The following is a 14,055-nucleotide window of genomic DNA, read 5'->3' on the forward strand; positions in this document are numbered from 1 at the left end:
TATATAAGCCCAATAACAACAATCGTGAGAATAAAAAGGCAAATGCGAATTAGAAGAATAGGGAAACCAATCGGAATAATAATTGGAATTATGAAAAGATTTAAGGCGATGAACATAATACGAATGACGAGGAAGATGAACAAAGGGGTGAAGAAAATGAGGAGACCAAGTCCCATAATTGTAATGAGTAGATAGATTCACAAGTTTTTTGTTATAAACTTGAAAGTTGATGTATAACGGTTTGTTTTGATCATTTTGACATGTAGCTAACGGTATTTAGATAGCGAATGCCACAAAGTTTTGTTCTATACGTGTTTAACACAAGTTGGTTGTTTGGTTACGTATAAGTGAAGCACAAAATGTGTGTTAGTTTACATATATGAAAGTGTCAAATACGTGACATTTAGATATGAGAATAAATAAATAACACTTGAAAAGAACAGGGTAATCTTATGAATTGTTAGAAATAAAAGCAAACGGATATATTATCATCTTATTACTTCATGTGCAAACCGGTTTACCGGTGATCCTGAAACCTTGAATTTTTCAAAAGACAACTCTAAAAACCTTGAATTTTTCTTAAAACAGCCCCGAAATGTTAGATTTTTCTTTCTTTTTTTTTGGCAAAAAAACCCTAACTATACAACCATGGACTTTCATCAACCGATAAAAGAACCAAAAACAGGCAACACATACACTACTAGAAAAAATAGCTTTAGTGACGAGTACTATTTGGTCACTAACCATACAAAAATGGTCACCAAGTCAAATCAGTGACTAAAATAAGTTGATCAGTTTTTGTCACTATAGGTACGTCACAAAATATAATTAGAGACCAACCAATATACTAACTTGGTCACTATATTAACCAATTAATTATGATCACTAATATCAGTTATGCAAAAAATTGGTCACCGACATTAATGCATAAAACTCTCGTACGATTTCACACTTACCATGTTGAGATAAATATATAATTACTATCTGCAAGAGTTTTATGCATCTTAACGACAACACTTAGAGCTGTCGTAAGAAAATTTTTACGCAATTACATAACAATGTAATGTAATGTAAAGTTAGCATTTTAATGGTGTCATATATCACATATATGTTGTTCATTTTATTGGTTTTCCACACCCGTCACCATTTTCTTACAAAAACAAACTTGTCGTTACAATGGCCTTCAAGCCATTAGGCGCACAAAAGGTAATCTAGGTGCAAAAGAATATAAATAAGGTTCCACGAGCGCTAATCACTGATTAGAGCGTTTCAAGTAGACCACACAAGCGATGCCAGCAATAACTGCCGCACTTGCCAAAATCACTGTCTGGATATGGCTCGACTTTGGAGCCTCTATTGTTCGCTCTTCCATAACTGTACCTAATTGTGATTCTCTCTTTTGTTGCCCAAATTCAGAGTTGTCTAAATGCAATCTCAACACCTAAATACAAAGATGCCACAAAATATATTTTAAATGTAAGTAATTGATTAACATGCATTTGTATGAATGCGAACATAATCTGTGAATAAGTTCTTATATCGTATAATTGTATAGCAGAAAACAATGACTAATATTATTTACGTATTCCCCTAAACAAAATTTGTCATCGCGACTTGTTTACTATATTTTAGAAACTAAGGGTTAATAAATTTGAAAAAAAAGATAATTTAAATGAGTACTACGTAGTATTTACCTTTTGTCCTGCTGATCTCGCATGGTTAACAGCAGCAACTAAATCACTGTCTGTTGTGAGCAAAACCCTATCACCCTCGTCATCATCATACTACACCAACAAATGCGAAAAGAATAAATTATAAAAGGAAATTCATTTGAAAAAAGATGCAGAAATATATTTTAAAAAAATTGCTATAATCATTAGCTACATACCAAAAGTTGAGGAGCACTTTGATCATGACCGGCACTGCCCATCCTTTGTGTAACAGCAGAAACTAGTTCGGCCAGATTTTCAGTGCCTGGAGCATTAAAAGATGGTCAAATTCGGCTTTGAACAAGTCAAATAAAAACAGTAACATGCATGATTTCACAGAGTAATACAAAGCTCAAAACCGAGCATATGCTAATAATTATGATCAGTTATTTTATTTATTATAGATAAAAGAAAACGAAGAGCAAGCGATTATAGCGATTTTACTGTTATGTATCGTATAAATAAAAAGTAGAATGTATTTTTCTGTTAAAAATAGTCATAACAGTGCTCACGCAAACCAGAATCCTAGATTTGTTACTAACAGATGCACTTCTTGTATACACGAAAGACAAAATTAGATAAATGACGTAGGCTCGTATAGTCACATTTAGGAACACACAAAAAGTCAAAAACTAACCAAAAGTAAATCTGTGTACACGTCCCCTTGAGTCTTCGAACTTGAAGGCAAACGAATTCCCAAGCCCGAGAGACGGATATGACGACCGCCCACCATCCACACCATCAGATGTCATAATTGCTGACATCGACATTTCACTATATAAAAACATTTAATCACTAATATAAGATCCAGATTATATATATAGAATATCATTAACAAAATCTGGAAGGAGAATTGTGTTTAAAAAAGAGTTGACGACCTTTGACTGTCATCATAATCATCTGGCGGGTCTAGGTTGAGTGCCGAATCCCAAAACTTCTGCATCACTGTGTTTGCCACATCAGCACCCGAGTTACTTTCAGCCTGTAAAGTAAGCATAAACAGCTCTTATATCAAACATCATATACAACTATGTTTGTAACTATGCTCTTTTACAATAGTATTTGGTTTTTAGAATTTACGTGTTACTTTATCAACAAAATTGACCTAAATATTTTCGGGTTCCAAAATCATATGTATGTACCTCCTCTCGTAAACAAAATGAGCATGATTTACCTTCCTTGCATTAATATATTAACCAAAATATGGAGCAACTGGTCGACCGGGATACAACCCGTTGAACCAAAGGATACTAATGAAATTGAATATTGTATGCACCAAAATGTGGCCTAAAACTTGATGAGATTTGGACAAAACTTGTACATTCATACTACAGAAAAAAAATTATAAAGGCAACGAGGAATGTTACTATATTTGTTTGACTATCAAAAGCAAGCTTTTCTTAACTAATGACAGATTACGAAACATAACCGAATATTGAATATAATACTAGTTTCATATTTATTTAGTAACATATTATATATAGAAAGCTCGGCGAGCAGCTAGTTCCGTATCCAGATTTGTTATCCAGATTTTCTTACAGACGATACAGGTACAGAATTAGACAAATTTGTTAATTTTCGTGGATTTCACAATGACTATTTCTTGCATTAACCTTGTGCTATATGACTTGCACGATATCAAATAAAACACAAAGTATAGAAGTAAATTTTAAGCATATATTATAAATTGATGATTACCATAGAAATAGCAGCATGAGTTATCTGCAGGACATCAACACATGCTACAACGCTTCCATCTGCCATAAAAAGATGTAAGAAACTTGCACATTGATATTGATATTTATATTTATACCACCTTGAAATGTAAAATCTCACCTTTGTCTACAACGGGGAGATGTAAAAACTTCCCATCATGCATTATATGCAACGCTTCAAGGATTGTTGTGTCCACTGTTGCACATTCGGGATTTGGTGTCATAACCTTAAAACACAAACAACTGTCGATTTAGATCATTCAAAGGGAGTGCGCAAATGTGAGTTTTTAAATGATTGATTAGAGTCTGGATGTGCTTCTGCTACTTTAAAATTGGTATTAAGTGCTAAGCAAATTCATAAAATATAAGAATGTAACCGATTTTTTAAACAGCAATATGCAAGTAATTTACTTAATCATGTAGGTAAATTTACTCTACTCATCCAGTTTTGTTGCAGTGAGTATCAAACTGGTTATTTGATCTTTATATAATCAGATCATCGTAAACGAATGCAGTAAGTATATCCAAACACAGTACAGCATGAAGTCGCAATAATCAAACAATCAATTTGAAGAAAAATATCAAATTTCATCAGATAAGGTCACGAAAATGCAGATATGATGTACCTGCAATTTTAGCTAAATATTAAGTCATTAAGAATAAACGTAGTAAAAGTAAAACCTTTTCAACAAGTGTTATCTCGGGTGGAAGATGTTGTGCCACAACTCGCATGAGAAGATCCTTTGAGCTGCAAACAAGCAAAAAAGAAAATTAATTTTAGAACATGAACACAATTGTGAATCAAACACATAACTAAACAAACAATAATCATACGTTAATATGCCCTGGATAGTATTCCCAGCCATAACGATAACAGAATTAACTCTCAACTCTTGCATCCTTTTAGCAGCCACATAAACTGGATCTGAGGCTACAACTGTTGCAACCCTGAAACAAAATGAAGCTACAGAGGTTAGTTGCACATAAAGTCATAAACCTACGCAATTACAATGGAAAAGGTTACGAAAGTACTTAGATGTTTCCGCAATGATGGATGACAAAGAGGGCTTGAACATTCGGTCCCTCAGTGTCTCTATAAAAGCAGAAGGTGCTGTAAAAAATAAAATAAAAAATTAAAAGATCAGTTATAATTCTACTTAACAAGTTGCAACAATTTGTATATAACACATTACATTATAAACCACACTTCACTAGATCAACAAAAAGGACGGCGATGAAGAAATGATGAGTTAAAGATCAAAAAATAAATGGCATCCCAACAGAAGTAAGAGCTTAGTAGTGGATCATGAATTGGTTTTGAGGGGTAAACTGATCAAGCAAGATCATACAAGCAATTTTCACTGAAAAGTTGGGTTTTTAATAAAATTAAAGAATACCTTCTCTCATAATACTAAAGAATTAAATAGTCACTAGCCTGCAAAATTATTTCCCCATTGGCGTTCGACTCCTTCGACAGCTGCAGCAATAGCACTGCCCTGTTCAGCAGCTTTTTCCATTCTAGAAATAGCATCGTATAGGCACTTCGTGATATCCAATAATGCAATAACTTCACCGTTTTCAACTACCGGGAGATGCCTAAACTTTCCTGTATTGGTAATCAATGTAACGGAAGTTATAAGATCGTAAAGAAAGTTTATGACTTTAAGTCAACTGAATCATTTGGCTATAATTTATACGGCATGCAGACCTTATCATATCTCGTGTCACCGTCCAATTATACAACATCAATTAGACTAATACATGCCAGAATAAAATTGCCTATTTGTACTTCATAGAAGCATAAGATGTGTACTTTCCTAGTTTCTTCCAGTATCGTTTTGAAAATTATTGTCCAACTAAAATTTGTCGACACATGTAATGCCTGGTATATTCTGAATTCAATGATTTTACCGGGTGCTTCGGTATAAGTAGATTGTTCGTGATCAATTGATCATCTGGCAAAACCCGAGTAAGTAAAGTTTTATGAAGAGATATCTCAGTTTAAAAGTTCCGCAATTTGACACTGTTAGAAACCCGTCATTTCTGACGCCAGCCATACACATTAACAATACAACAATTCTGATGGTACCAATAAGATAAAATATATCATGGCATTTACTAAATAATAGGATGAGTTCATTGTTTTCATTGTAAATAAATAATAGGTTTATTAATTACCCATAACCCCCTTGATTTCGTATCAGTCTTCCATTTTCCTACTACTTTCTTTTTTTTAACGAGTAATATTACACAAAAACACCATCTAACTATGTGAAAATATAAAATACGATATTCAACCCATGCTGTCAATCAGCAATCCTAGATGAAGCTCAAATGGCAAAACAAACATACGAATTTTCTAACGACAACCCTTAGGGCCTTAGGGCTGTTGTTAAGGTGCATTAATGTGTTGTAAAAGTGATTAATGTTGACTTTTACATGGCGGTTATTAAAAAGTACAAGTCTTTTATGCACTTAACGACAGCCCAAGGGTTGTCGTTAGAAAATCCAAAAACATAATTCCAGGATACAAACCTTGGACCATCTTTTGAAGGGCGTCTATAGCCAAAGAATCAGAAGAGACAAAAGTAGGATTTCTTGTCATAACTTTTGAAATTATCGTCTGGTCTGGCCTTAGTTCTTCTGCAAGAACTCTAGTTGCAATATCCTGCAAGCCAAGGACAGTCAATTAGCCCGATCTCAAAGACAGCAAATGAAAATTTAAATTAACGAACGATTAGCTTGGCGAACCTTGTCGGTTACTATTCCGGAAAGCAACGCGTTCGTATCCGTCAATAGCACAGCGTCAACACGACGGGCTGCCATTCTCCGACAAGCATCCGAAACAGTTGTCCCTTCTGGTATCGTCAGGGCCTTTGACAACCTAAGCTTCTTAACGGTCCTTTCCCCACTAAGCAACCCAAAACAAAACATTCATCAATAGACGGTCGAAATCCCGACTAGGAATAACGTCAATTAACTATCATTCCGGATCATGAAAAATACAAATAACGCTAAATACATTTTCAGATTTTTCTACTGCACATAATTGCTTCTGAAAAGAAAACACGTTACTGGAGATGGTGTTTAAATGTGCTTCTACTAAGATGTTCTAACAGTAACTTCTCAATATTGTAGCTAGTACTAATCGGTTGTATTGCAGCCAGTATTAACAATTTTACTTAATTTACATAAAATTATATAAAAATAGGCAAATGTCCTTTACTCAAGTCGTAAACACGAGAAACTAGTCGTAAATTAGTAATTGCTTCAAAAAGCACAAACAAACATCCCATAAATGTCATGACCCAAACTCAAAAACCTGGTACCGAGTCCTACTTACAAACTAAATTTTGTAAACATTGGGTCAAAGCATACTTGTTCAAACATTTTTTGCATCCGAACATGGTCAAACACCAATGCAAAGAAAGTACAAAAAAAAAGTATTCTTTTTTATATTTCATAACAAAAAGTGAACATATTACGGGAGATGGATTAATACACCAAGCAAATCTATTAAAATTATAAAATTAGTATTAAGAGCATCAAGTAAAGCAAGAAACATGACATCATACATACCATATGCATAAAATTAGGTTATAAAATTAACTCTAACTGTGCCTATTGATGCATAATTCAAATGAGTATGATTATTATATAACTTACGAGGAGGTAGTTTTAAGTGGATAACCATTAGTAGCTCCAGTCGAAGTTGTTCCATTTTCAGATTGAGTTGATGATGATTTCCTAAAACTAGTTGTGGTTGTTGTTGTTGTTGGGTTATTATTTCTTCTACTCATTGAGCTGTTCCTTCTTGAGACTGGTGGCACTTGCCCACTCATTTTCTTGAAATAAATAATTAAAAAAGATGAAAGATTTGGGGGGTTTGATGAATTTGATGACAAGGGTTTTGATGGAAAGTGTGGGATAGAGCTGGGTTTTCAAGATTTCAGGTTTGTTAAGAGGAAGAAGAAAGGGAGGCCACGAGGATTTGGCGTTTTGGGGGCCCTAAACCCTTTTTTCTGTTGTTTTGTGTGTGTGTGTGTGTGTGTGTGTGTGTGTGTGTGTGTGTGTGTTGTGGGCGATCTCAAAAGACAAAAAATAAACTCCGGGTGAACATAAAAAGAACACTAGAGAAAATGATTTTGTTATTCAACGCTTACCAAAAGTCAGCTTGGGGTAACAATAGAAATGGAATAGAGCAATTTTCAAAAAAAAATATATATATATATATAAATTGTACTCGGTAATTATTGATTTCTCCCATTGTTATAATTTTAAGAGTTTATAACTACCATTTTAGTGGTTTGGTTTTGGCTATAGACTACTAACAAATGTTTAGAAGAAAAGATAATATATGATATATGATAAGTGTATATATTAAGAGATGTGCATCGCTTGCAGGCATACATGGTGCCGATATATATATATACTACAAAATTCTACTGTACAATAGTTAAATAATAATAAAATTTGTCATCCATTGTTGACTTTTATGATTACAACACTCCCCCTTGAATAATAATTTTATTAGAATGCAACTATACTGTCTCGTTAAAAACCTTGCTAAAGAAAAACTCAGTGGGATAAAAACTTTAGTCAAGGGAAAAATAGTGCAGTATAGAGTTGACTCCCCCTCAAGTAGACATCGCTGAGTCGTCACATCTTTTGAACTTGCCTTATGCCAATATTGTGAACGTGTGTTCTGAAAACAGCGGTTGACAGTGCTTTGGTATAAAGTAGGGGTGGTCAGTATTTGGTTTGAAACCGTTTAACCCGAAAACCAAACCGAAACCAAACCGGAAAAAAACCAAACCGAAATTAATAAACGGTTTTTGGATCGAGCGAAACCGAAACCGAATTTAAATTCGGTTTTCGGTTTTGAAAATTCTGAATTCGGTTAAACCGAAAACCGAATTCAAAATACTAATATAATATATTTAATATTAAATTTAATGTAAATATTATTTAGTTTTGTAAATGTTGATATTTTGGTTTATCCCGCCCAGTTCTTCCCGCCCATCACCTCACTCAGCCCATACTTTTGGCCCAAATAATTTAAACTTGATTAAAAACATATATCCTAAAATTAAATACAAAAAAATCGTACGATCTTTTTTACTTGCCCTAATTTTTCTCGCAGTTTTATTTCCCTCAAACAGTCAAACCCTAATCCTCTCCACTATTTCTTAACAATATCTAAATCTTCAAAGGTTAGTTCTCGATCTAATTCTATATGTGATTCTAGTTTCTAACATTGTTATTGTTATTATTGTTATGGTTTATACTTTATATACATGCTTTTATGTAAAGTCATTGATGTCGATTATAGGTTATATAGATGTAAATTATAAAATCAAAAATTGAACATTGTTGTGAACATGAAGAACTTGTTTTATCACTTTATTTGTTGAATATCAGATTTTATGTATTTTTGGTGGATAGTAATTATATATATTATATAAATATAAATATATTATATAATATTGTTAGGTTAAAAGATTTTTTTAGTTTATGTTTGTTTGTTAATCCCAACTCATATTTTGTGTTGCAATTTGTAATTTTTTAGTTTATCCCGATTCATTTGTAATTTGTAATTTTCCTATATTGTCTCTACTTGTTCGTGATATTTTAACGATACCCATTTCTACAGTTGCATCCGAGTCTACTTTTAGTACCGGGGGTAGAGTTCTCGACACATTTAGGAGTTCTTTAGCTCCTGAAACTGTTGAGGCGTTAATATGTTGTCAAGATTGGATCCGCTCAAGTGATGTTCCTGTTGACGTGGAAGAACTCATTGGAGACCTTGAAAATTTTGAAGAAGGTAAGTTCATTTCTCTTTATTCTTTCTATTTGCACTAATATTAATATTATTTGAATCATGATAAGACAATCTGTATATTGGCTATGTTCTGTCATATGTTGGGTTATTATTATTTATTAACCATTTTCAATATACTTTAACTTTAACTGTGTGTATTTATGTATAGATTTGTAGAAGTTGCAAAAGAATAGGTGATGACTTGAAGACTTGAAGTTGGAAGTATTTTGAACTTTGAAGACGATAGTTTATGACTTGAAGATTCATAGTTATAAAGACTAAACTTATTAGCTATTGTATGTAGTAGAAACATTATTATTTTGGTGAATTGGTTTGGGTTGCACTAAAAATTCCACTTATTAGTTCTTAATGTATGTATTTTGAATGATATAATCATCTTTGTATGCTATTTGTTACATTTTGTTAAATTTCATATTTTTCCAGGATTTTCGGTTTTAACCGAAACCGAACCGAATCCGAATTCAGTTTTCGGTTTCGGTTTCGGTTCGGTTTTACTTTTGAATTCGGTGTTCGGTTCGGTTTTCGGTTTTGCTCAAAAAAATTTCAAAACCGAATAAACCGAACTGAATAAACCGAAGAAACCGAAAACCGAACCGATGAACACCCCTAGTATAAAGATCAGCAGAGTTGTTGATTGAACGTATCTCATTTTAATCTGGTTGTCTTTTACGAGATCTTGAGTATATGAGAAGAATCCGAGGTTTTCATCTGAAACTGTATCATCTAAATCTTTTATGTACAAGTTTAGCCCTTGTGATTTGTCTACAGTCTCCTTCATGGTTTGCTCAAACTCATATTTCAATTCCCATTCTCTTTTAGTCTTTTCTGAGTCTTACCAACATACCATTCTTTTCCATCAAACTTATGACCGTTAAGACCGTCTATGGCTTTGGCGCCTCGTCAGCATTTATATTTTGTTCTGTCACTTTTGATACTCTTCTTTCATTTGTATTATGAAAGCTGCATTATCTTCATATATAGTTGTTGGTGAAGATAGTTGTTGGTCTTTTATAGCGTTCTAGTCCACAAGAATCAATAATGATTTGTGTCATTGATATCAACCAAACACATTTTCGAGTAGTTTCATATAATGCAATCACTTCGTCATGATTTGATGATGTTGCAACAAGTGTTTGTTTTAAGAACGCCATAATTTTGTGGTACCTCCATTTAGGAATACATATCGAGTTTGAGATTTATCTTTATGAGGATTTGATGAATGACCTGCATATACATAATCAACCAAATCTTGTTTTGAAGCGTTAGAATAAAATAATTTTAAATCAGCAGTTCCTCAAGGGTATCAAAATATCTGTTTGATCCCATTTCAATGTCTTTTTGTAGAGGTTGAGCTGAACCTTATCAACAAATTAACTGCAAAAAAAATGTCAGGTCTTGTACAATTTGTAAAATATATAATAACCCCAATTGCACTAAGATATGAAACTTCTGATCCGTAAAGATCTTCATGATCTCTACGGGGATGAAATGTATCAGTGTCAATATTGAGTGATATATCAACCAATGGTTTTGTCTTTAAAAATATTTTCAAATCTTTTCGGTATAGTTTGTGATGTTTTAGCAGAGGTATACGAAATAGTTTATATTTTACTAGGAAAAACTATTAAATACGATACAATTTTACACAAGATATTTATTTATTTATAGAATGGATATACTTAAACCTTGCTACAACACTTATAGGCAGTGTACCTAATCGTACAGTAGTGTAGTTTTTAGTAAGTCCGGTTCGTTCCACAGGGAAATCTTTAAACAAAGCTCAACGCTATATTAGTTTACTTTTATAAAAATACAAACATATATATAAGTAATATTATTATTATAAAGGGGGGTTTTTACCGTTTAATGACCGGTTTGTCGATTTTAAGACTTTAGTCGCAGTTAAAACCTAATGTAAAATATGAAATAAATACAAGACTTAAATTAAAGCGTAAAGTAAATAACGATAATGAAATTGCGAATAATAAAAGTGCGATAAAATAAACTTGCGATAATTAAAAAGTACGATAATTAAAAGTGCGATTAAATAACAATAAATAAAAGTGCGATAATTAGAAGTGCAATTAAATATAAAATAAAGGAAATTAAATATGAAATAAAAGAATTATGCTTATTTAAACTTCCGTAATCATGATGTTTGACGTGTTGATTTTAGTTTTATGCCCATGGGTTAATTGTCCTTTGTCCTGGATTATTTAATATGTCCGTCTGGTTTTTGTCCATAACAGTCCATCAGTCATAAATATAAAGTGCGAGTGTCCTCGTCAAATTATCCTTATACCCGAAGTTAAATATTCCAACTAATTGGGGATTCGAATTGTAACAAGGTTTTAATACTTTGTTTAATGAATACACCAGGTTATCAACTGCGTGTAAACCAAGGTTTTACTACTTTGTTAGCAATTACACCAATTACCCTTGAATGTAATTTCACCCCTGTTTTAATTATTCTAGTGGCTATTAATCCATTCCCGTATCCGGTTAAATGAACGATTATTCGTACATATAAATACCCCGCCCATCGTGTCCGATCGAGTGTATATGGTAATTTATAGGGACACCCAATTGTAAATCTTTATATTAACATTAACAAACTATCATTTAGTTAAACAAATATAAAGCCCATTAATAGCCCATAGTCTAATTTCCACAAGTGTCGTTCTTTTGTCCAAACCCCAATTATGGTACAAAGCCCAATTACCCAATTTTAGTAATTAGCCCAACATCATGATTACTTCGTTTTAAATAAGCATAATAATAACTTAGCTACGAGACATTAATATAAAAAGGTTGAACATAACTTACAATGATTAAAAATAGCGTAGCGTTACACGGACAGAATTTCGACTTACACCCTTACAACATTCGCTAACATACCCTTATTATTAGAATTATAATTAAAATTAAAATTAAAATATAAATTATATATATATATTTTACGTATATATGAGAGAAGAGAGATTGATATTTTGCGTTCAGAATTCGGTTGGCTTTATAGGCATTTTTTCATTTTGGGGCTTCGCGACTCGCGGCCATTTTGTCCTTCAAACTCCGCGAGTCGCGGAGTTTGAAATTCCAGCTCACCTCTTGGAGTCTTTCTCTGCCGACGGTTTTTATTTATAAATATAATATATATATAATTAATATAATTAGTTATATATTATATTATATTTATATGCATAGTTAACTTGTAATTTTTAGTCCGTTGCGTCGAGCGTTAAGAGTTGACTCTGGTCCCGGTTCCGGATTTTCGAACGTCCTTGCGTACAATTTTATATTTTGTACTTTGCGTTTTGAATCTTGTACTCTTGTAATTTCGAGACGTTTCTTATCAATAATTGGAACCTCTTTGATTGTCTTTTGTTCTTTTGAGCTTTTTGGTCGTTTGCGTCTTCAATTCGTCGAATCTGTCTTTTGTCTTCACCTTTTATTATTTAAACGAATATCACTTGTAAATAGAACAATTGCAACTAAAAGCTTGTCTTTCTTGAGGAATAATGCTATGAAATATATGTTCGTTTTTAGCATTATCAAATATTCCCACACTTGAGCGTTGCTTGTCCTCAAGCAATATCGTCTTGAAATACTAGAATCACTTCTTTATTCTTCACACTTTGTACATCAGTGATTTCTATATGGCGGTATAAACAATGGTAGTAACGATATGGTTTACAGTCCCACATGACTATAAAAATTTAGATCCATTAAGGAAATTGGATCTTTATGAAAACATTTGATCTTTTGAAAATTAAATCTAGTTTTTACCCTAGATAGGTTTTCCGTAATAACCCTTTACCGGTGTTTGCAAAATATTTTTGTGGGTTAGGTGGGTTTCAGATTTGAAAATTTTAGCTCAAAACTTGCGGTTTTGTGTCACCCACTTGCTAACCTTGTATTTGGAAAGCAACACGTCCAGTTTACTTGTCCCGTATATTACCTTTCGATAAACTACCGTCCGGTTGTAAAGGAAAGCGTTGAACAAGCAACTGTTAAGGCAATGTCCCCTGACATGCTTTTAATTATGGTCTATAACGTGTCGGACGCAATTACTATCCTTGGTAGGAGCAATAGTAAAGCTCACCCTTATAATTTTTTCGATCTGGCACAAGGTCCTGTCTTTGACCATGCTATGCATCCACCGTTCTTACGGTTGACACCCGATTTAGTTCAGGTGACCTAATGAATTCCAGGTGAATTCCTAGGATTTTACGTTCAATGGTAATGAACGCATTGAAAATAGGGTTTTCAGAAAACAAATCGGTTTATAATTTTGATCAAAATATTTTCTCGTTCAAGCTCGAGTTTAGATATCATTGAATTCCATGAGTTTGAATTCTCAATCTTTAAGGTCAATCTCTAGGATTGAGTAATATCAGTCTTAAAAGCTGATTTTTAATCTTTAAGGAGATTATCCTTTCTGGGGATCTGATTCATTAGTCTTATCCAGCTAATTTGCATGGTGCCCCCTCATTGTACGAGATAAATCCTTCTCATGGTTAGGATAAATCTGACCACTTGACGACCCTGTTTAATGCTGAGGTCCGTGGATTTCCTGCTGATTTTAGTGATGACTTTTCTAGATTTTTCGTCAACCTACAGCTGGTCTGGACGACAACTTCATGACCTAAATCAAGAAGCGCGTTTCTTTTTCGGAAGACTTTACTTCCTTTTAATGATGGAATTGATTCATCGTGTAGATCCATCTCTTCTTTTCTTTCATCGGGTAAAACAGTTTAGTTTAGTCCAAAGCAAAAGTATTTTCAGTTAT

At 33.1% G+C, this 14,055-nt stretch overlaps 1 protein-coding gene across 1 annotated transcript; it reads right to left on the reverse strand.

Moving 5' to 3' along the window:
- Positions 1–983: 983 nt before the first annotated feature.
- LOC139859283 (CBS domain-containing protein CBSCBSPB3-like) lies at positions 984–7,476 on the reverse strand. Its single transcript, XM_071848082.1, has 14 exons — positions 7,091–7,476; positions 6,176–6,335; positions 5,960–6,092; positions 4,860–5,030; positions 4,457–4,535; positions 4,259–4,372; positions 4,106–4,172; positions 3,546–3,651; positions 3,408–3,466; positions 2,588–2,691; positions 2,347–2,483; positions 1,889–1,974; positions 1,695–1,784; positions 984–1,441 (listed from the first exon to the last, which is right to left on the reverse strand). Exons 1-14 carry the CDS (start codon positions 7,264–7,266, stop codon positions 1,253–1,255), a joined length of 1,671 nt encoding a protein of 556 aa, XP_071704183.1. The 5' UTR covers positions 7,267–7,476; the 3' UTR covers positions 984–1,252.
- Positions 7,477–14,055: the final 6,579 nt, after the last annotated feature.

This window comes from Rutidosis leptorrhynchoides, chromosome 1 (genome assembly GCF_046630445.1).
Source record: "Rutidosis leptorrhynchoides isolate AG116_Rl617_1_P2 chromosome 1, CSIRO_AGI_Rlap_v1, whole genome shotgun sequence".
NCBI lineage: Eukaryota > Viridiplantae > Streptophyta > Magnoliopsida > Asterales > Asteraceae > Rutidosis > Rutidosis leptorrhynchoides.